This window comes from Crocodylus porosus, unplaced genomic scaffold, assembly GCF_001723895.1.
Source record: "Crocodylus porosus isolate Cpor-Errol unplaced genomic scaffold, CroPor_comp1, whole genome shotgun sequence".
NCBI lineage: Eukaryota > Metazoa > Chordata > Crocodylia > Crocodylidae > Crocodylus > Crocodylus porosus.
Genome location: NW_017728918.1, coordinates 107,399,381 through 107,423,861, shown reverse-complemented (window position 1 = coordinate 107,423,861; position 24,481 = coordinate 107,399,381). Strand labels below are relative to the sequence as shown.

General features: G+C 44.3%; 1 protein-coding gene across 1 annotated transcript; it reads left to right on the top strand.

The window, feature by feature from the left end:
- Positions 1 to 4,052: 4,052 nt before the first annotated feature.
- LOC109312026 (pantetheinase-like) lies at positions 4,053 to 20,672 on the top strand. The gene is made up of 7 exons (XM_019538065.1): positions 4,053 to 4,519; positions 4,603 to 4,733; positions 7,334 to 7,526; positions 7,968 to 8,259; positions 13,129 to 13,502; positions 19,942 to 20,112; positions 20,397 to 20,672. The coding sequence occupies exons 1-7, from the start codon at positions 4,307 to 4,309 to the stop codon at positions 20,526 to 20,528; spliced, it is 1,506 nt and encodes a 501-aa protein (XP_019393610.1). The 5' UTR covers positions 4,053 to 4,306; the 3' UTR covers positions 20,529 to 20,672.
- Positions 20,673 to 24,481: the final 3,809 nt, after the last annotated feature.

Sequence of the window (24,481 nt, the reverse complement as noted above, 5' to 3'; positions counted from 1 at the left end):
ACCTCCCACAAGAGCACACCGTCCCACTCACTGCCTGGTTGTGATTGTCACTTCTGCTCCTTCTGCTGGCAGTCTGTTCCATGTTCCCACTACTGTAGCTCCTCCTGCTGATCTGTGATGCTACATAATTCATTGCCTTGACACTGCAGCTCCATCAGTATCTCACTGATGGCCTACTTCCTGCATGCCCTCTCTTGCAGCATCTTTTCAATCTAGGTTAAGGAGGGTCATCACAGATGAGCTCTTGCTTGGGATCCCAGCCTTAACACAGACTCTAAATAGCCCTTGAAGCCAGCCCAGTCATAGCTTCTAGAGTGGGTTTGCTCCTTGGTCTTTGGACTCTGAGGCCAGGGTTTTAGCTCTCACTGGGCACATCTACACAAGATGCTACATCATCATAGCTTGTCACAATGGCAACATAGCATCTAAAAATAACCATGTGCTGCCAGGACTGCTTTCTCATTTAGTACTGCTTTAGCAAGTACTAACCGTGCAGTATGAAATGCACAGTCAGGGCACATGTAGAAGAACAGGGAGGGACTGGTTTCCCCATTATCAGGTCAATGTCCTCGCACCATGTAGTTATTCATGGCCCCCTTTGGCACAGTTCCTGGAGAGGGATTTTTACCTCTATAATGGGACAAAGTGCACCCAGAGTCACAGGCAACAAATCAGCCCATCTTAAACAAAACAGCATGTATCAACTGCAGTACAGCAGATGGAGTCCTTGTGCCACAGTGTTAGGTATAGACTCCTCCCACATCCTCTCAGCTGCACAAGGCTACACTGCAACTTTTATTGTAGCTCATATGCTCACCTTTGTTATTTCTGAGATTATATAAATATTTTTAAAATGCTGACTATATATGTTGCAGCCCCATCATCACTATGACTGCTGAGGGGTTCCTCTAGAAATCCTCTGAGGAAACCAGGAGAGATGAATACCTTGAAGGTTGCTCCAGTAGGCAGTCAAGTAGTTGCTTCCCCTGACCCCTCAGGTCTGTCCTTCTGTTCATCTGCCACCCTGTCAATCACAGCCACTAGTTCAGCTGTGGACTTAAGGACCATACTGAGCATCTCATCAAAGTTCACATAACAGTAGCCAGATACTTGATGATTCCCAGGCCTTAAGTATGATTTATATTCCTGAACTTTGCTTTAAAAGACAATTGTATTTTTCATACATTAGCCTACCCTAGGTTATTTTGAGACCCTGTCAACTCTATGGACTTGGATTACAGACCAGTTTGGTGCCCTTCCTTATCATCTTTCAAGTGATATTTTTAATTTTCATTCTGAGGGCGCTGTTTCGGTGGCATTTTAATTAACCAGTCTTCTGAGGTTTAGGACTGTCACTGAATGGTACTTCAGAAGATCTCCTTTCACCTGAGCAGTCAGTTTTTACACTTACTAGGTGGCCTTTCCTGCTTTCTTCGTACTTTTTAGTGCAACAAATGGGTTTACTTGAGTATGAAATGTTCCCCTGGCCCATTTTGCTTTGTCAACTCTTCCTTTGGTGACTTTGTTATTGCACTCACTCAACTTCCCTTAAGATTATTTACTTATGTTTCTATTTGTTCTGCAGTGTGGCACATGGCCATTGCCCTTTCTAGTGTCATATTTGTCTCTCAGTAATCAAACACAGACTTGTTATCTTTAACTATTAGCTGCACCAGAGGCTAAGGCTTCAGTAGAATGACTAGGATTAACTCCTAAATTCCCCTTCCAGAACTGAGAGTTACCCAACTGAACTGAGTGAGCAGAACAAACAAAGAACTTTGTACCGAGCAAGATAGCATTGCAACATGCTTATTTTAAAGGATCAAATGTAACATGGCAGAAATCAAGTTGATAGTGGCTGTGTCTACACACGACACTGACTGTACAGTTATTATTGCACCAAAAAGTTGACAAACACCTTGTGATACTACTGCACAGTAGCCTAATACTACAGTGCAGTGGTGTCACATCATGGTTGTTGTTATGCAGCACTACTGCTCAGTAATATTGGGCTATGGAGCAGTCAGCGTCTCGTGTAGACACCGTCAGTGGAAATTAATTAACTGAAATGTGGTTATATATGTAATTGATATCTTAGCCTGTATGGTGTTAGTATGATTGAATCATGTTATGACTGGTAAGAAAGCAAAATGTGCACCCAATATACACCCAAAAAATGAAATTAATCTATCCCTGCTTTATTCTCTGCTACAACAGTCTGATCAGTTGTTTGATGGTGATTAAAGGCTGTTCCGGTAAAAAAAAACCCAAAAAACCGCTTCTGCTTCCCATGTTTAAAATTATGAACCAGGCTATGCTGGCTGCAGCAGCTGCATCCCAGGATAATCTGGTCTGTTATCTTTGAGTCTCTGAGTGTTTCACCTTCATTGGCACTGACTTTTAGATTCAAGTCTGTGGCAAACTCTACTGTTTCTCCTCCCTCCTGGGCTCTTATCCTGAATGTATACCTTTCATAATTGATATTTTTTCTAGGAGCATGCTGACCCTTAAAAATTTCCTTATATTTGGATGCAGTTCTTCCTTTCTCTTTTCCCTGCTGCATGAAAGGCATTATGTATATTCACTCAGTGCTTCTTTGCCTGAAACTTGTTAAGGGTAGAGCAAGCTTTTACTCTTGCTCTAATTTATCTAGGTTGTGACTTTCATGTGCAGCTCAAATTGCTATATGAACCTGTTCCATGATATTCTCTATTCCCTTTGATGCACAGGTGTAGCAGGCCAAATCCTAAAACTTGAATCCTGCTAAGATAAATTACGTCTGTGGCCCATGTGGACAGGAGGGTTAAGATAAATTAGGCTGACCAGCAGTGCTGGCATCTCTTAGACACTGCCAGGTGGGAGCCTGACCTAACTTTCAATGGTGTATTAGAAACACAAAGAAACAAGATTAGGGGTAGAAAATATGAAGAAATGTATGAAGAACAACAGGGGAATTAAAATAAAAGGGAAAAGATGATAATAACAAGGTGGGTAAACAATGAGAAATCCACACACCAATGATACAGTAATACTTTATCAGATATCAACAACTAATGAATGGCAATCAACTCGAAGAACTGGTCAGAATAACAGCAATGTCAAAACAGTAGCAATGCAAAGGTCAAAATTGGTTAATCAGTCCAAGAAGTTCAGAAGAACCAAACAGGTTGTGGGGCAGAAAGATTACCAGAAATGGGACCTTAAGCAAAGCTGCTTCTCACCCTCCATGGGGAGTTGCAAGACCACTTATACCACAGTCTCACAGAACCAAACACAGCCAGGCACAGCTCTCTCTCTCTCAGATAGCTTCAGAGAGCACAGCCTCTCACTTCTATGCACACCACTCAACAGCCCAAACCATTCAAACACCTCAGGAGCACCAAACTGCAGGTTTTATTCATCCAAATCACACCACTTTCTCCAACCAATCAAGTCTGGGTAAAGAGCTGTTAATCACCATTAATCATGCATTTACCAATCAGTCTCACTCCTACTAGACCCATTCACTTGTCACACAAGCCAGATGCTCACCTTTACCTAGAAACCAATCATATATTTCCCACCAAACACTCTGACTTGTCTGCACATGCCCATGCTGTCTAACAAGATCAGTGGGTCAGAAGATCAGGAAGTTCCAGGTTCCAAGTACCAGGCTTCTGCCGGAAACTGTAACTGCGCATGCTCAACTTTAACTGTGACATCAATTAATTATTAGAAAGCTGGCACAAAACCTTCCACTGCTACACAGGGATTGTGGTGTGTTTACTTGCACTCTCTGAGAGTCATTTTGCATTACATCTCCAGCACACTGTGCCTTCCCCTCCTTCAACTATGGAGTATCTTTAAAGATAAGTCACATGGTGCAAACACTGTTATATACAACGGTGGTATGTACAAAACTATGTACAGATTAATGCTGCTCTGAAGAGGAATCAGGTGAGGCAAACCTTTGTCCTGTTTTGCAACATAAGGCAGTGTGAGCCAGCCCAACTCCCACATTTCCCTTAGAGATGCCACACTTCCTGAACAAACTCCATTTCCAGATCAATTTACTCTGCGCCACAGTGACTTGGACATGCACTATCAGCAGCTCTTCATTTTCAGCTTTGGCACTATAGACTGTTTGTGAACAGGACACAGTTTGATCTTTGCAGTTTATTTGAAATTGCTAATATACAGTTTGCTAGGTGTGGCAATTTTGAATAATTTGGCATTCCACAGAAGATTGACTTGATTTAAAAGCTAAGGGACTTTCCAAAGTTTGCCTTCTGTACTTGCATTCAGTTTGAACTGCAAAGCTTCAGTCATGGTCTGTCTCTATCCTTATGTTTCCATTATTGCTTCTCTTCTCTTTGTCTTAAAGTTCTGTGCCTCTGACAGCTATGTTGCAGCAGTGTATGAGCATGTTGTTATATTGCCAGAGCACACTGACATTCCTGTTTCTCCTGAAGAGGCTTTGGCATTGATGAACAGAAATATGGATGTTTTGGAAACAGCCATCAAAGCAGCAGCACAGCAGGTATTGTCCAGTGATTATGCTGTAATTATAAGTCATCCTGATTTTGTTGACAGCTGTTTTTTATATTAGTCTCTTCCTGTTAGGGGGCACATATCATTGTAACTCCTGAAGATGCTGTTTATGGCTGGCATTTCAAAAGAGAAACCATTTACCCCTTTCTGGAAGATATCCCAGATCCACAGGTGAACTGGATTCCATGCACAGCCCCTGAAAGGTATGGCTTATGCAGCATGGTAAGTAGATATAAAATCATGGGTAATGGTTCCCAAAGAACTGGATTAATGAAAAATGCAAAAGATCAGGCAGGTCTTTTCAATTCAATAGTTTTGTACACAGCGCTTAAATATCCTAATGGGTAAATTTTCCTGATCAACTGAACAGGAAATTCAGATGGAAATGAATGCTTTATAAATCAGGTGTCATGTCAGTGCTCACTCAATGACTGATCCCATGTGTACCTGTCACAGGACCTCTTCCCCAACTCACCTGCAATGTCTTGATATAATTAAAATCTCTAAGGAGGGGTTCAGTGGTATAGATGGGTATGTTCCTGCTAGGGGTACTCATGGTTTTGATGTGATTGATGTTGGGGCTCTGCCTCCCCTATACCCCAGCCATGCACCAACCATTGGCATTGAGGCTTTATGATATTGTACTGGAGCTTCAGCCTTTTTGGTTCCACTCAGCAGTGGTCAACTTATGACCGTTCTTCTGGCACTTTCTGGATTGCTGCTGGCATTTGAAGGAGTTTACAAGGCCCTCTCTTGGCCATTCATTTATTCCTCGCTTCTCTATCTCTAGGCACTATGCCCAAAGCTGGCTCTGACTATAGGGACCAGGGATACACTAGCCCAATGAACTTATTCAAATTATGAATAAAGAAAATAAAGAAGAAAGCCTCTTCTACAGAGGAGCTATCTACAAATGGGCTCAGAATCGCCCCTTTGGATTTATATTATTTTTCTCCCCTCCTTCAGGGGATTGCCCCTGAGCTGGGCTGGAGCAGCCCGTTCTGCCTCTGCCTAGTGGGGCCTTCCTGTCCCTAGCTAGCAGGGTCCCTATTGCCTGAGCACCTCACTGCCTCGGCGCACCAAGACATCTTCCACTCCCTGGCCTCCACTGGCCTGGTGGCAGCCTCATCCCCTCTCTATGGCACTCCCAGTGCCTTATAAACTTCCCATAGCAGTACCTCTGGCTGACATCTTCAGTAAGGCGCTACCTAGTTTGGTTGAGATGGTGCTTATAAACCAGTATGGCGGTGCTGCACTTTGCCTCAGCTCCATCTTTCCCTGCTCTCCTGGTAAGCTTTTCTCTCCCCTCTCTGCCTGTCCCATTCAGGGTCAGCTCGCGCTTCTGGGGTACTCAGGAGCTTTGCATGGGCTTCCCATCACACCAGGTATTTAGCAAGATGGATTCCTTAGTTTGATTACTGTGCACAGCTTGTTGAAAAGTCTTGAGGCAATATCACCATAAGTGCTTGAAGAAGTTTGGCTGTCAGGATTTGCCACCTTTATATTCCATTCTCCTTGTGTAGTACTTTGAATAGAGGAGATGATCAGGCATTTTGTGCCAAAATATTTTTCATCAGAAATTGTTGATATTAAATCTTTTTTTTCAGGAGGGAGGGTAGTGAGTATATACAATTTTTGGTGAGGCTGCAATTTTTGGTCAAAATGAGAGACAGACCAGTGTCCTGTTACTTAGGGGCTAAAGCAGTCCTGGGGCTGTGTGTGACCAAAGTTTGACCACATCTTGCCTGATGCAAAACCTGAAACATTGAAGCTAAGTTTGGCTCCCATCAGTGGGCTTTTGGTAATTATGGTCTGTTGTTTTTCACTTCAAGAAGCACTGTGTGCATCCTAATTGGAACACAGGTATTGAAATCTTAGTTCTCCACAAAATGGGAAAATCCTTTCCTGCTTAGCTCTGATTGTTAGTATTATTTATCAGTGTGTGCTCATTAGATACTCCCAGGTAGTCATCATAAGGCCTTGGTGGGAGAGATGTAAAGAATGTCAGAAGGCTGCAACAAATTGAATTAAAACATTAGGATTTTTTTGTGTTACTTTTGTACCACAGGCCACAGCGATCACTGAAGAGAGCATGCTTTCCTCCTAGATTCCTTCCCATAGGTAGAAAAGACATCAGGGAGTGGAGAATCAAGACCCATTTATTTGTCTTAAATATTTATTCTGTAGTACTAGAGGTACAGTGGCAAAATAGAAAGTCATTAGTGCTCTTGAACTTAAGCACTGTTCTGGATCTGAGCTGATAACTGATGCCAGTGATCCTAGTTCTAAAGGGGTATTTGGTTATTTGGGCTGGGAAGTCATTGGTGTCTAGATGTGAATGCTAGCTAACCCAATATCTTGTCTGCTTTTTGCTAAGGAAGCCTGGTATGCCAATAGCCTACCTAGGTACAGACCTTGACTGATTGTAACAAATCCAGTTCAATTTTGGGCCATATTTCTACGGTCTCTACGAGCACATGCGAAGAATTAGACTGTTCCAAGTCATTCAAAATTTAAGGCTGAAATTCTGCATTGGATATATGAGGGGAGACATATCATGAACTGCACTCCAGGGGCCTGGACACAGGCTTGAGGAGTCTGCCTGCCCTGCTCTAGTCATAGGATAAGAAAATAAACAGTTTCTCTTGGGATTTTTCTTAACACAAGCTATGCTTAATTCAAAGTTTTCATGGAAATGTGAACTTGTAGAACTACCTCATCCCTTTTACATTCTGAAGTACTGTTTTGATTCTGAATTATTTTCTTTATTTCCCATTTTTCCTTTTCTCCAAAAATGGACTAGATTTGGTCCTGCCCCAGTGCAGGAAAGGCTCAGCTGCATGGCAAGGAACAACTCCATCTATGTGGTTGCCAATATTGGGGACAAGAAGGCCTGCAATTCCAGTGTTCCCCAGTGCCCCAGAGATGGTCACTATCAGTACAATACTGATGTTGTCTTTGATTCAGAAGGGAAGCTGGTGGCACGATACCATAAGGTAAGAAATAGCCTTGCCCAAGTCAGTCACTGACATTTTTTTTTCAACTTCTTAATCTCTCACTCTAATTCTGGTGTACCTGAACCATATAAATGTCTGATAGCTGGGTATGCACATGCCTAAGGACTTTCTTTCTCATGCTTACTTTTCTGTTAATTTTTTTAAATATTACTTCCTCATGGTGCAAGGTTTTTTGTGGGTGATATATTTTCTTGGACCAACTGCATAGTCTGGGGAGATTTAGACAAGCTTTTGAGTGCAAGGCACTCTTCTTCTGCAGTTTGGCCAATAGAAGATATCATCCACAAAAAGCCTTGCTTCTCATATATCTGGCTACAACACCCCTGCAACACTACTAAAAATATTTTTACCAGGTTATAGGATATTTTCAGGTAATGGTACTAGCAGCCTTTAATGACTTCCTTTTCAATTTTTAAATAGTATAACCTCTTTATGATGGAAAAGCAGTTTGATTACCCCAAAGAGCCAGAGGTGGTCACATTTGACACCCCGTTTGGAAAATTTGGCATATTCACATGCTTCGACATCCTTTTCAATGACCCAGCTGTGATCCTAGTGAGCAAGTTAAAAGTGGATACTGTGCTATTCCCAACTGCCTGGATGAACGTTCTACCACATTTAACTGCTATTGAATTCCACTCCGCCTGGGCGATGGGTATGCAGGTCAACCTCCTTGCAGCAAATACACATAACACCAGCATGGAGATGACAGGTTAGTGCATGGTGAGATACCTCCTTGGGCCTGGGACTGTATTTGTGTAGATTATTATGTGCAGAGTTATATATTTCTTCTGGAGTCAGAGTTGTAGTTCACTGTCTCCTACCCCTTACGTAGCCTCATCCCTAGCTTGCAGAGTTACTGCAGAGCAAACACACAGAGATAATTCTGATTTTCCACTTCATTGCTTCCTTTGTTCCCTTTGCTGTGTCTCTGGTGTTGCCCTAAGAATGAGGGGATATCTGGTTCTCCTCCCAAATGGTGAGAGAGCAAACAGCAGGATCAATATCACCTTAAAGTATGCTTCAGTTTTCTCCAAATGAGAACCTATTTATCTCTTCCAAATGAGGACTCGGTTATCTATTTCCTGCAAACAAGGAACCAGTTATTTCCTCCCAATGATGACCCAGTTAGCTATTTAATAAATCAGTTTTATTGAGCACTATAAAGTATTAACTCCAACCATGCATATAGATATAATCTTAGCAAGCAAGTAATTGCATATGACCAGTCCTAATAACACACAACTCAAGACGTGGCCAAGCATCTCTGAGTGGGCTCTGGTTCTTTGAAAGGACAGGAAATGTCTTCAGTTCTCAGGCATTGTTAAGGGGAGGAGGATGGAAGGAAGAGAGAGAGGAAGGGAAAAGGGGGATAATATTTATAGTCCTTTAGTCAAGTAGCTTCCAATTAGGCCAATTTTTCTGCTTTTCTTCAACAACTTGTCTTCACGTTATCATTGTTTTTCTCTTCTTCTTCGTACCAGGAGCCATTTACTTCAGATATGGGTGGAATACACCATAACAAACCCTTTTATCCATAATAGGAATTTCTATCATCAGACTCTTGCAGAAAAACAAGTTGCATCAGACTCTTTTCTCAATAGAGAGGAGGTCATACAATTGCATAAGTTCAATTCAGCTAAGAGTGCATTCATGGCTGCAGCCATCCCCATCACCCATAGCCTCCCTCACAACATCGCTGTCACAACCCACCCCCAGCACAGCATGGCCCCCCCCCACCAGGAAGAGCCTGGCACAGCCCTGGCCCTAGCCCACAGTGGCAGCCCACCCTGCCTGTGCAGATCAGGGCATGCACCCGCCATGCCTCCCGGGGTGTGCATAGCAGCAGGAGCCACTCCCCCATGGGGGCCTCAGTCTACCCCCTCCACATCCCTTCTCCACAACAGGCTTACTTGCTGTGCTGGGCAGTGCTCCACAAGCAGCCTGGCCTCTCCAGGCTGTGGCTGTGTGTCTGTGTGCACCCCATTTCACAGATTCGTAGATTCATAGATTGTTAGGGACCGGAAGGGACCTTGTAAATCATTGGATCCAGTCCTCCTACACTAGCCATGGTGCAAGTCAAATTGTCGCCACTGAGCCTGTAAGTATGTTGGGGATTGTTTGCCCCCAGATGGATCACCTTACACTTCTGAATGTTGAACTTCAGCTGGTTCCGGTCCACCCAACTCTCCAGCCTGTCCAGGTCTTCCTGTATCTGCAGCCTAACCTTTGTGAATTTTTTCACAAGGACATCATGGGATACTAGATTTCTGGAAGTCTAGGTATATAATGTTAAGCTTCTCTCCCATGTCCAGGTGACGAGAGACCTGTTCACAGAAGGAGATGAGATTGGTAAGACAATTCCTACCTGAAATGAAGCCATGCTGGCTGTTGTTCAGAATCTTACCCTCAATGAGCATATTGTATATAGATTCTTTAATGAGTTTTTCCAGGATTTTCCCTGGGATGGAGGTTAGGCTGACTGGCCTATAGTTGCCTGGGTTTTCCCTCTTCCCCTTCATGAAGATGGGCACAATGTTGGCCCTCTTCCAGTTCTCAGGGATCTCCCTTGTGTGCCCTGATTGCTGAAACAGTTTTGCCAGGGTTCTGCAATGACCTCAGCCAGCTCTATCAACACTCTCGGGTGAAGTCCATCTGATCCTGCTGACTTACAAATGTCTAGCTTTTCTAGTTGATTTTCCACCAGCTCAGCATCCACAGTGGGAAAGCTATCATTCCCACCATGGCCCCTGTGATCCTTATTTTGCTTGTCTTTCCCCTTGGTCTGGTGAAATGCTGAAGCAAAGTGGGCATTCAGGAGTTCAGTTTTTTCCTGAGTGTCCAGTACTAACTGTCCCTAGGTGTTAAATAGGTGCCCCACACTTCCATTTGTTTTCCTTCTGCTCCCTACATACCTAAGGAAGGGCTTCTTATTGTCCTTGACTCCCTTGGCTAACTTAAACTCAGTTGTCATCTTGGCTTTCCTAATCATTTCCCTACAAGTATGGACCACTGTTGTATAGTCCTCCTTGAAGACTGTCCCTAGCTTCTACTGTATGTACACCTCTTTTTTCTTTTTCAAGAGGACCATGATGTCCTTGTTGAGCCAAGGGGGGCTTGCCAGCCCTTCTGCTACCTTTCCTCTTCATAGGAACAGTTTTCCTTTGTGCTTCGACTATTGTGTCCTTGAAGAATGACCACTCTTCATGCACCCCATTTGCCTTCCATCCCTGGTCCTGCATCACCTCCCCTACTAATGCCCTAAGCCTGTTAAAGTCAGCCTTTTTGAAGTCCAGGACTTCAATCCTGCTAATTGATTTTTCAGCCTTGCAGCAGACAGTGAACCTGATGAGCTCATGGTAGCTGTTGCCCAAGCTATCCTTAATGTTCAGACCACACACAAGATCATTTCCTTTGGCCAAGACCACATCTAGTACCTCTGGTTGGCCCTCGCACTTCCTGGGTCAGAAAAACCCCCTCTATTACAGTTAAGAAGCTACATGACTGATCTGACCTGGCCAAGTGTTCCTCCCAATCGATGTCTGGGTAATTGAAGTCACCCATGACAACCAAGTCCCTTGCATGCATGGCCTCTGTCAGTTCTTAAGAGAACTCCAGATCAAGCTCCTCCCCTTGGTTTAGTGGCCTGTAGTAAATGCCCACAGTTAGGTCTTTCTCACCTTGTCCCCCTCCTCACCGCAAAGCTTGACACAGAGGGTTTCAATCTGCTTATCTTTGGAGCCAGTGTCAGCCACCAGAGAGGTGTACTGCTCACTTACATGCAGAGCTACCCCTCTGCCTTTTCTCCCTTCTTGGTCCCTTCTGTGCAGGGTGTAGCCCTCTATGGCTATGCTCAAATCATGCAAGAAGTCCCACCAGGTCTCCATGATCCCTACCAGGACATATTGCCCATTAGAAAGCAGGAGGGCTAGCACCTCCTGCTTGTTCCCCATGCTCCTGGCATTGGTGTACAGGCAGCTGAGATCCCCAACTGACACCCTCAATTTCCTGAGATGCTGTGGGAACACTGTTCCATTAGCATTTTCAAAAACAGTTATCTTAGTAACTTAGTAAGCTTCCACGTGGGAGCTTTCCTGTGTGCCAGTCCCCAGGCATGCTCCATTTTTCATTCTATGAAACCCCTCCCCACAGTGGTGATGCATAGGGCCTGGACGGGGGTGCACATGCACCTCCTGAGAATGCTGGTGCATCCCCTGATACATAGCACTCCCCACTTAGGTGATGGGATGGGGGGCAGGTGGGAGTGCCAGTGCCCCTGCTATGAGCACTGGCTGGGGAGTGGAGGCACCAGGTGAAGTGCCACTGCCACTTCTGGGAGTGCTTGTGCTTCCTGGCCAGCATGATCAGCTGTGGGGGGACCTGACTTGCTGCTGGGGGGGGCAGAGGCCCCCCCCCAACTGAGGTGGCACCAATCAACCGTGCCTCCCCACCTGCTGCAGCTGCCCAGAGCCTGTGCCTGGGCTGCTCTGTGGCCCTCTCCACTGCCACCACTTCCTCATGTTTTGGGGGGCTAAGTCCCATTAGCCCCAGCATTCTGCCACTTATGCTGAAGGTGATAAGCCTCCCCCCCACACACACACACATACCCAGCTGCATGGCTTGGCTGATAGGTGCAAGCAGGACACAGGGCTATGGAAGAGAGGCCTTGCTGCCTCAGCTCTGTGGCTCTGTGACAACCTGGGGGTGGGGTGGGGTGGGAGTTAAAGGGAGAGCCACAAAGACACCTGAGGTGCTGGGGTCTTCAACCTAACTTGAGTTGGAAGCGGATTTGGTAAGGAAGTTTGATAGACCAAACTAACCTAAATCAATTAAAACTGATACTACATTCATCCAGGTCTATTTTAGACTAGGTTCTTCCATTTTTAAGTTGGTCTATGCACATTGAACTTCTGTTGTGTTACAGGGTTCAACCAGTTTCTAATCTCTTATACCAGTTTATGTGTAAAGTTTGTACCTAGCCATAGTCTCTACCATGTTAGGCATGCTAACTCACCTGAGTAGAGGGCTCCACAAAATTATATAAATATGCCATGTAACTCCCTCTACTCATATGTTTGCAGGACTAGTACCTCTTTCTGAATTGCCTGTATCTAGTCAATCACTAATTTCCTTCCCCTCAAAGATTTTTGAACTGATGTAAAACCAATCTAGTCTCACTCCTACCTATTCCTATACTTCCACAGGTATGGCCCACTAGCTGTTCAGAACTGGTGACTGGTCCTTTGGGGCCCATTTTCATCTTAATTTAAAGCAAACCTCAACTGTATAAGGGCCAGAAGAATAAGGGAACCAAATCTGATTTCTTGATAATAACCCACACTGTTCTGCTGTGTTGAGCAGATCTCAACCCCAACAGGAAATCCAGTCCACTCTCTCTGCAGAGACACTATGCATCCTATACACCTACTAGGAAAAGTAAAAAAAAAAAAAGTCAAGTTCATAGAGCAAAGGTTTTATTATAGTATTGTATATAAAGGTACTAGAAGAATATGGGGGGAGTCAGGGGAATGGATAGGACAGTACAAAATATGGCTCTACAAATTCTGTTTATAATTACTAGGAAGTGGTATTTATGCACCAGATGGACCCAAAGCATTTCATTACAATATGGAAACAGATGATGGCCACCTCCTAGTTGCAGAATTGGATTCACGTCCTCATCTCTCTGCCACCCCCCCTGCTACTGTCAATTGGAGCTCATATGCCACAAGCATCAAACAATTCTCCTGTGATGAACCTGACTTTCCGGGAGTCATTTTCTCTGATCCCTTCACTTTCACTGAGCTCACCACACCTGAAGGAAATTGCACAGTTTGCCAAAAAGACCTCTGCTGCCATTTGAGCTACCGAATGGCAGAGAAACGAGAAGATGAGGTATACGTGCTAGGTGCTTTTGATGGACTTCATGTGATTGAAGGAAAATACTATTTGCAGGTAATACTTCTTTCTTGGGGACTGTGGAACATCTTATTAGTTTTAGGAAGCATCCTTAGAGAAAGTTGTTTTTAGTAGCTTGGTAGGAGGCAAAATGGACATTGGTGTTGTCTTACATTTTCCTCCCCAACTCTGTTTGGGAGTGGTGAGTTGCTGCTGAAATTTCTGATGAATTGACTTCCCCCTCATGACAAAAAAATTAATTTTGAAACAGCCTTGAGTACAAATGCAGAGTTTGTTTGAGAGAAGGGTTTGGTCTTTTCTGGACAAAAATTCCATAGAACCTGAATTTATCATCTAGAAATCATCTTCTCAGTTCATAAGTATTTGCTGAGGTAGGAATGAGCCACTCAGATCCTTGTCTGATGGCCTGGAGTGCTGGTGTACTCTTATGCAGCTGACTGGAGAAACACTGTTCTTTCAAATAAAATCCACAGCAAGCAACTGGAGCATCAACTAGAGCATCATTATCAATTAACTCTTCTATATATTAATAAAAGGGCCTGTGTGTCTGTGTTAGTCCCATAGCTCCAAAACCATGATACCTAGAGACCTGAAACTTTGCATGCATACTAAGGGGATCCTGGGAGCATGCACATGGGTGCTATTTTTTTATTTGGCTCAAAAAAATTTCACCGATTTTTTTTCTCTCTGTCCTGCATAACCCCCTGTGGCAGGTCAGCCCCAGGAAGCAGAATAAATTTGCATGTGCAAACCATTCTTTAGCAAAGTTCAAAGATCCTGGCCAAGGTCAACTGGTACACCTGGAGAAAGCTCCACATTTAGGAGTATTCCTCTAAGGGCTGTGGTTGGGACTGGTTAACAGGACCTAAGAGCACCTGCAGGAGGAGTGAGGGCTTAAGAAAGGTGCAGAGAGAAAAACATACTGTGTCTTCTCAGGGACTGATTAGGGGGTTGTGAGAGGCATTCCCTGTAAGGCAATCTACAAGAAGCAAAACTTGCCAAAAATTGACTTGCAAAAGCTGCAGCCAGAGCAGCTGAGACTCAAGAGCAGCAAATTGCAAGACAACAAAGAAACAGAGCAGTAATGGCTGCATCCACAGCAACTGAGACTCTTGCACAGCAGGTTACAAGACAAGAAACAAACAGAGCAGCAATAGCTGCAGTCAGGAACTGGTCCTGGAGGGAAAAAGAAAACTCTGCATTCTTCTATAATCCAGTCTTAGATTATGCTTCTGATCCATTAGTTGCAATTGGCTCAATGGTGACTTCTTGCAGCCAGTGGCTTGCCATGAGATGGAAAGGAGAAGCTCCAGGGATATGCTGCACCAATGGCAAGGTTCAATTGCCCCAAATGAATGATCATCCTGAGCTCCTTTACACATTGTTGACTGGCAACACTCCAGATGCATGTAATTTCCAAAGCAATATTAGAAAATACAACTCATGCTTCCAAATGACATCTTTTGGCACCACAAAAGACATCAGAGAATCTTGTTACATGCCCACATTTAAAGTGCAGGGCCAGGTTTATCATCTGATTGGCAGTCTGATTCCACTCCCAAATGAAGAGCCCAAATTCCTGCAGATCTACTTCATGGGTAACAATACAAAGCAGGCTGAACAGCATTATAACAATGTCATTCAAACCAACCTGCAGGTGGTGCTGCAGTTGCAAGACATGCTCCACAGTTTTATAACAACTATGTTTACAGTTTCAAAAGTGCCATGGAGAAGATGACTCCAGAGTACAATGCTGTCATTCAAGCAGACAAAACTCCAGCTGGTGAGCATGAGCGGCACTTCAATGCACCCACAACATCAGAAGTGGCTGTCATTCTGCCTGGTGAACAACATGGCGATTGAGACATTGTGTTGCAACTCAGGAACAACTTCCTCCAGAGAATTGCTGAGACATACCAATCATATGATGCACTTCAGTATCCTCCAATTTCCTGGCAGGGTGATGATGGCTACCATTTTGAACTGCGACAAACCCAGCAACGGGGCTGCCAACTCAAAAGAAGACTTCTGCCATGGACTTTTATGGCTACAGGATGATGCTGTGAGCTAGAAGTTTCAATCGTATGTTGTGATGCAAAGATCTCTTCCACCAATTTGCTGTGGACATGTATGCCAAAAATGAAGCAGAAAGGTTAAGATTCATACAAATGAACCAAAAGAAACTCAGAGCTGAAAACTATATTCACTTCGGGGATGCCATGAACAATGTTGGAGATGCTGCCAATGTTGGCCAATTGGTCATCTTGCCTTTCAGTTTCACAGGTGGGCCTTGCTACATGCTTGAGCATGCTCAGGATACCATGACATACATGTGAAACTATGGCCACCCTGATCTCTTCATTACCTTCACCTCCAACCCAGCTGGGGCAGAAGTGGCTAATGTACTGATGCTAGGCCAAAAACCACAGGATTGGCATAATTTGCTGGCAAGAGTATTCCAACAAAAAGTGAAGGCATCAATGAATCTCATCAACAAGGGAAAGATTTTTCCTGCCACATACCCCCATTTTGCTGTGGCTTCAGGGTGAACTTCACGTCCACAGAGTGGATGACATCATCAGTGATGAACTTCCAGATCCAGAAATTGATCCGCTTTTGTTCAGCATTGTCAGAACACAGATGGTGCATGGTCCCTGTGGAAGCATCAATCCAAACTCACCATGCAGGAAAGATAATAAATGCACAAATAGGTTCTCACGCGATCTTCTGACAGAGACACAGACCGGACAAGATGGATACCCGCTGTATCATCGGAGAAAACCAGAAGATGGTGGTTTCACAACAACAATCAAAGTTCATAGTTCTGAGGTTCAAGTTGACAACAGATGGATTTTTCCTTACTGTCCACTCCTGTCATGACTCTTCAATGCACACATCAATGCTGAGTAGTGCCACTGTGTGAAATCGATCAAATATGTCTGCAAGTATGTCAACAAAGGATCTGACATGGCTGTTTGGCCTCATAAGGGATGAGACTGTGCATGACGAGGTTTGGCAATATGAATTGGGGAGATGCATCAGCACCAATGAAGCTATCTGAAGGATTCTGAACTTCCCAATTCATGAGTGACATCCCACAGTGCTTCATCTCAGAGTGCACCTTGAGAACGGCCAAAGAGTGTACTTCACTGAGGAAAAGGCACATGATTACACCCAAGTTCCACAAGACACAACTCTCACTGCTTTCTTCAATCTCTGCAGAGATGATGAATTTGCTCAGACACTGTTGTATCATCGGTGTACCCACCGGGCCTCAAACATCTGGTCTCATGCAGCCTTGGTCTGGGCGGCCAGTAGAGGCCGTCCTGAGGTCTCCTGTAGGCCCGTGGGCTACCGTCTATCCCCTGAGTGGCTTCCTCCAATCTCTCCTGCCACAACTTTGAATGTTATACCAGTGGGTTCAGTTGCAGTGGGGAGACCACCCAGTGGTAGTCTGTGGGGCTCCACCTCCCCTACAACCCAACCTTACACCAACCTCTGGCAGGTCGTCATATCTTCTGGGCCATACCCCTGATGATGTTGTGTTTTTTGAGCTCGACGATCTCCATAGCCCTATTACACCTTTAACACTTCCTCCTTGGATAACTCAATCACTTAGCTGTTTGGTTTCAGAAGGGCCTCCACCTGCCCTAAAGCAGTCTCGGACCCAGGACTCTAAATTTAACCAACAATCAAACAAAAAAGGAAAAGAAAGATGGTGCAGAGTTGTCTTGACGGCATCATCTTGCCCTACTTCTCAACCCCTCCAAAAGAGGGAAAATGAAAGGAAATAAAACAAACTATAAGTTGGGAAGGACCCATCTGGTTTCCTCCCCAGCCCTCCTACTAGCATAACGGGTCACCCCTAGGATCCCATTGGGGGCTGACCCGTCATCTGGCCAGGGGTGACCACAGCCCCTTGTCCCGAGTCATTTCTCCCCTCATCCTGCCGAGCGCGGCATGTGGTGCTGCTCTCCTCAGATACTGTTGGAGACGTTCTGCTTCTGACATCCTGCGGTACCTTCTCAAGTGGCTGGCTGCCTCCTATACTGTGTGCTGGTGCCCAGCCTCCTGCTGTTCTGCTCCGCAGCCTCTTTTGCTGCTCATGGCTGTTCCTGCCAGGAGGGAGAGCCTCCTCTGGTTCTCGTGTCCCCCTGACACTCCAACCTTTGTTGGACCCGTTCCTCCGACACTCCCGCCTTTGCCAGTGCAGACAGCCTCCTCTGGCTCCTCTGCCTTCTCACCACTGGCACAGAGAACCCCTGCCGACTCTCTCTCCCCTGGCGTATCCCTCACGGCCCCTGGCTTGAGAGTCTTCTCCAATTCTCCTCCTCTCCTCAGTGTATTCTGGGCAGCATCTGATGTCAGAGACTTCCCCCTCTCTGCTCCGCTCTTTCTGCCGGCTTCCCCGGTATTTTGCTTTATTCCCGCTGGCCAGTGATTACCAGTGATGTCACCTACCGGTTTCAGCTGGATAAAGGCACAGCTTATGACCTGCGCAGATTTCCTTTTTCCCTCCAGCTGTGTCGCGGGTCCTGTTGTTGCTGATAAGTAATCTCTTTGCGTTATTTTTATATCTTTTCCCTTTTTACCTGTGTGCTCCCTACCCCAGGGGGTTGCCACTTATTGTTCGGGGTTCTTTTCCCCATTCTTCCGTGGGACAATCAGGTACCCAGGTACTACACATGGAATGTTGGCACCAAGATGTGGACCTACTGCAAATCAGGACAAAATATGCCAGACCAGCTAGACATCAAAGCCAGTGATGCACTTGGCCACGTGCAAACAATTTTGAATGCTTTTACCTGAGACTGCTTCTGCATGAGATCACAGGTCCAACATCATTTGAGAACTTGGGAACAGTGGATGCTACAATATGTGAAACTTATAAAGAGGCTTGCCAGCTCAGAGGACTCATGGAGGAGAATACACACTGGAACAGCACATTGGAAGAGGCACCTGCAACTCAATCACCACACATGTCATGTAGCAGGGAACATGCTTTGTATTTTTATCAAGGTCACTGAATGTGCAAATAGTCTTTTATTTACTTTCTTCTTCAATTTACTTTCTTCTACCTGCCAATAGTCATTTCCCATACCAGTGAGTGCAGATTATCATTTAACTTTGTGTTCCTCGTAATACATTTATAAATCTCTAATAGAATTCAAGTCCTGTTTAGTTCACATGATACATTTATTTTTATTCATGTGAAAGTCACCCAGTGAACAAGACTCTGAACCAAAGTTATGTATTATTCCACAAAACAGGACATCATAGTTCATGTTTCCTCCCATTGCCTTCCAATGTGCACTGACCTTGACCTGAAGATTGTATGTCTATGGATGAAAGGATAGCTCATTTTCCATACTCATTCCAAACTCTTTGCTGCGGCTGTCACACAAGCAGGTCAATTGTGGCAGTGTCTTTATTGTGTAGATGTTACTGGCTCAGAATTTCCCATAGCTCTCCAGAAATACACCAAATGATTTTGTCATTAAGGGCCATATTATCTTCTATTGGACACTTGGGTACCTACAGGCTAAGAGGACTTGGGTGCCTAGGTGCAATTGTGTTCCACCCTACTCAAGTCCCTGAAAAATAGCTAAAGCAGATGAATGGATCCTCTTCCTCCTCTAGGTGAGTGGATCCTTTTCCTCCTCTCTGCTTTTTGTGACTCAATCTGAAGGATTAGATGAAGGTAGTTTACAGAAATACATGCTTTAATGAATTTTTCAGGATTTAAACAGGGTGGAATGGAATTGAACTTGGGTACCTAAATCCACTCAGATGCCTCATAGGTTGCTCAGAACCTGGCTTTCAGAACCCTTAAAGGATACCAAAAATCTACGGAGACAGGAGAGTCTCCTTTACTTACTTGCTTGAGTCCTTTGTCAATGAACCCATCTTAATTTTCCACATAAAAAACTCTGCTACAGTGTGGAGGGGGAAGAGTTGTAGAAGTTGTCTTGAGAGAGAAAATAAAAAGGGGTGGAGGAATTGAATCATGTGAGGATGAAATGGGACAAATGGGGGAGAAAACAGGTGCGGAAGTCCATGATGGGTAGGCAGCTGAATCTGGAGAGACAAAAAAACCATAGCCAGTTCCTCCTTGCTAGCTGGCTGAAAGGAATTGCTGTCTCTGTGTACTGAGTTGAGGAAAGGGCAGAGGAACAGAGAGAACTATTTAGGCTGGAAATTACCAGGAGGCTCCTAAATGTTAGAGCAATGATGTTCTGGAATGGCTTGCCAGTTGAGATAGTGGGCACAAACAAGGTAACCAGTTTTAGGATGCTGCTTAATACTTTGTGAGGTGATTTATGATAGCATGGGACTGAACTTGGTGACTCAGAAGGCCCCTCTCACTCCTATGAAGTTGTTTTGTCTTGACGAGAATAAAGTCTTGTTTTGCTAGTAAAAGCACAGATCTCTTTTTACATTAAATGTCTCCTAATATCTCTTCCCTTCCCCATAGATATGCACGCTGTTGAAATGTAAGAACTCGGACTTGAAAACTTGTGGGCAGCCAGTGGCTACTGCTCAGACAAGGTTTGAGGCGTTTTTGCTTAGTGGCACATTTGGCACTAGATATGTCTTTCCGGAGGTCTTGCTCAGTGGGATTCAACTAGCACCAGGAAAATTTCAGGTATGAAAATTTGCTTCTGTCTGCCTTTTCTTGGGCCTGGTAGTGGAGCAGAACAAGTCATTGCAACCAAGTCAAAGCAAAGCTGAGGAAAACTTGCTCATGGTAGGAACTCAGATGTATACGATGCCCTTTTAGGAAGAGATTAGGTTTGTGTGTCATAGTCCTAAAACACCTAGTATTAAACGGTGTCCTCTAAATGCTTAGGTTTTAAATCCTAAATGCATTGTATCTCTTGTATCTGCTGATAATATTAACTGTGTTCTCTTAACTTCTTCTTTAATTAGGTGTTAAGTGATGGGCGTTTGGTTAATCGGCATGGAATATCTGAACCAGTCATCACAGTGACACTTTTTGGGAGGTGGTATGAAAAGGATCCCCCACAACCACAGCAAGCTTCCCTATATGGCTATAGTTGAGGCTATCTACCACTACAGTCTTGTCAGAATAAGTTTCTCTCTTAATGCTTTAACCATTGCTATATTGCTTGTTTCCTATCATGAAAACTTCTAATTGTGTTTTGTTTGATAACTATAAACATTATATTTCTTTGCTATAATGTACTATCAAATCGGCTATCCCAGTCATTGCTACTGTTGATCTTTTATCAGTTTTAAATGCCTATGCCTTTGGCTCACTGATATCTGGAATTTGTTTTTCCTAACATCCAAGAAGTTAGACAAGCTTTTGAATGCCTGATGAAGAACACCTTGCATTCAAAGCTTGTCTAACTTTATTCCAACCATGCAATTGGTCCACACCAAAATATCCTTGCTTCTAGCATACATTTTATAATTTTAGATAATTCTGCAACTAGTAGGGAAAAAAACTTAGTGGTTTATTTCTGTATAAGATGCAAGGACATAAATGTTAGACTTATGCAGTCAGTTAAGCTAATCAACTAGTATACAAGTGCAGTTCTTTAAAGCACATCTGGCAGGATGCTTGAGATTTTTGTCCTGTCTACTTGTCAGGAGGGTAAGGCCATGGGCATAGAAATTTTGATAAATCAGCATATATTATCTAAACCAGTCATCATAGGTAGGGACATATGTAATGTTTGTAGGACCTCATCAGCCTTTAAAACTCCCTAAAAATTAGGATACAGGTGACGCACAGCAATAAGCCACTATTTATCATCCTGAAAAAGGATCATTGATAAAAGACAAACAATTTTGAAGTGTGTCACTGTTAAGTGTGCCATGTTATAGTTGTGCCCTCTAGCGTAATAAAGGTGGTCAGGCTTCAGTCTTACCTCTCTTACTGAAAACCCTGCTCACTGGCTGAATCAGCCTTGGTGGCCACATCCAGATGAGCATGGACATGTGGTATGTGGTGCTGCAGACCCATCTGTAGCACCACACGCTGCACGTGCAGGTGTTCCCCCTTTGCTACCTTGCAGTGTCATGGGTTATTTTGATCCTGGGAGATCCCAGGGTCAAAAAAACCCACACAGAAAAAAGTGGGGCAGTGCACATAGTGGCAGCACGCAGTGCCCAAAACCAGAGCCTGGCTAGCTGGGGCCAGGCTGCAGCTGCCAGCCAGGCTTTCTGCTGCCAGAGCACTTTGGTGCAGTTTGGTAAGTCTGGTAGGGCTGCTGGGGCCAGCACAGTTGCTAGTCTCAGACTCCCTTATCCCACCCAGGGTGACCTGCTGAGTGCCAGAGTGTGCATGGCATAGGCATTCCCTGGGGACAAGTAGCAGCAGTGCAATGGGGAAAGAAATGCTCCCAGTCATCTGGACGTGCCCAGAATGTCCAAGGATCATCTACCTCTGATTTAGTCTCAATAGATTGACTGCTCTGCCAAGTCAGTGTCACTCAGTGATTTAGCTCAGCTTTGAAGTCAGATCAGTGGTGCTGCTGCCACCCTTGATGGTACAGAGGAATGGAACATGGAATAATTTCTTCACCAATCATTTCTTCCAACATGGAGTCATTTCTTCACCATTTTCTGCAACCAGTTCAGTTGCTTCTTGCCAGAAAGCCAGCTCTCTTCTGCTGCTGTGGATCTGACTAGTCCTCTTCAGAGGCTTAGCGTTCTGCTGTACTATTGGACCAATCACATCACATCACACTGTGCAGGTGGTTTTGCTTCACCAAAATGGCCAAACCCATCATGGTTGTCATTCAGACTTTTCCATACAAAGCATAGGGACTTCAGATTGGCAGCCTTGTGTCTTTAATACCCAGTCTTGTGCTTTTATGGTGACTCCATACCCAGGACATATTAAATAGAGTGAGGAGAGATACTTATTATCACATACACACTAAGGGTGCCTGTACATAGATTTCATAGATTTCATAGACATTAGGGCTGGAAGGGACCTCGTAACAGCTTGGGTCTGTTCCCCTGCCCAAGGGGCAGAAAGTCAGCTAGGGTCAAAGGATCCCAGCAAGATAGGCATACAAATGTTTCTTGAAAGTGTCCAGAGTAGGTGCTTGCCCTACCTCTGGGGGGAGTCTGTTCCAGGCGTTGGGGACTCAGACAATAAAGAAGTTTTTCCTTATGTCCAGCTTAAAATGGCATTGCAGGAATTTGTGACCGTTGGACCTTGTCATCCCTTGGGGTGCTCTGGTGAACAGGTGTTCCCCCAGATCCTGATACGCGCCCCTCATGTACTTAGAGGCTGCCATCAGGTCCCCCTTGAGCCTGCGCTTCTCCAGGCTGAAGAGTCCCATGGCTCATAGCCTCTCTTCATGAGGCCTGTTCTCTTGTCCTCTGATCATGCGCATGGCTCTCCTCTGGACTCTCTCAAGCTTCTCCACATCCTTCTTGAATTGTGGAGCCCACAATTGGATGCAGTACTCCAGCTGTGGCCTCACCAAAGCCAAGTACAGCGGGAGGATGACATGTGTAAGGAGACTGCTCACTTGTAATTACAGCGCATTGGAGCAGACTCAACTAATCGAGTCTGCTGGAGCATAGCAATCACCATGCTCCAGCCAGCCTCCACATCTCATGTATCAGTGTCCCTGCACTTCAAAATAGTGGTGGGGGAGCTTTACCTAAAATTCACTGAGCAAGCTTTAGTTCAAGCACCCCCACCGCCATTCTGAAGCGTGGGCACACCGATACATGAGACGCTGCAGTGCTTTAATTAAAGCAGCTCCCCCTCCCACCACCAGAACACATATAAAAGTGCCTTAAGCCTTAAGGAAAATAAATTCTGATGAAAACTTAGACGGTATAATTATAGGGAAATGAATTTGACCATAGTTGGCGGTTTCCCTTCCCTCCAATAGAAGGGAAGGGAAGACAGTTCTAAGTCTTCTGGTCAAGGGCTTATGTTTTTTTGCTCAACTTCTGGTATTTATTTGGACCCAGAAATTTGGTTCCAACCTCTATTACAGTATCCATTTTAAGACAAATATATTCCAAATATACAAGACAAATTTATATCAGAAAAATATACCCCAGATATATTACAAATGTATTCCAAATATATTTCCTTAAAACAACTAATACAAGTTAACATAGTTTTTAATAATCTTGGCAATAAAAGACTTGTTTGTCTTCAAGAAACAACTTTTGTCAAGGAGGCAAGCAGATAAAGAAGCTATAAGTTCTCGCATTAACATACTAATCCTCTGTATGAGACAGTGACAAAAACCCAGGTTTTGGGGTGCTCCCAGAGGTATAACCTGGATTTGTGTAAGCTTATTTGTCCTCACTTTCTCGAATGGGTATGTCCATGTTACTCATTTGTCTAGAAATCACAATTTATCACAGGCACTTCAGTCAAATAACAGAAAATGGTTTATTACACGGAAAGGAAAAGTGATCAAATGTTTTGACTACAGACTATGGTAAAACAAAACTAATAAAATCTTCAGCATGTGTTTGGACTACCATCCAGTCCTCATAAAATGTCTATGGAAATTCCCTGCGGGTCAACCTCCCCTCACTAACAGATAGTTTCCTCCATCCATGTCTCCTCACAGGGAGCCTCTTCTAGCTATCGCTCCCTCTAGAACCTTCCACACCCCCACCTGTCGACTTAAAAATGGTATTTAAAGGATTTTTTTGGAAATTGGCTTATAGGTATATGCATATTCATTAGAGTGGTTTAAGATGGACAGCCTGGATTAATTGATTTCTAAAAAACTTGGGTGTCACACATAAAGTTTCTCATTATGAGCAGACAGCTTGTCTAACACAACAAGACCAACAAGGCTGGGAACCAAAGGAGTAGGTACCATGCTGCCCATAACACAAGATAAGTGGCACCAGCTAACAAGGCATCAGAGCAGGCAGGGACGGAGCTTAGTCCTGGTTTTGGGGGAACAGAACAAATTAGGCAAAGGCCCAGAAAGACAAAGTTAATATGTGTGCACACGAGGGGCTTGGAATGTGTTGATGACACAGTACGT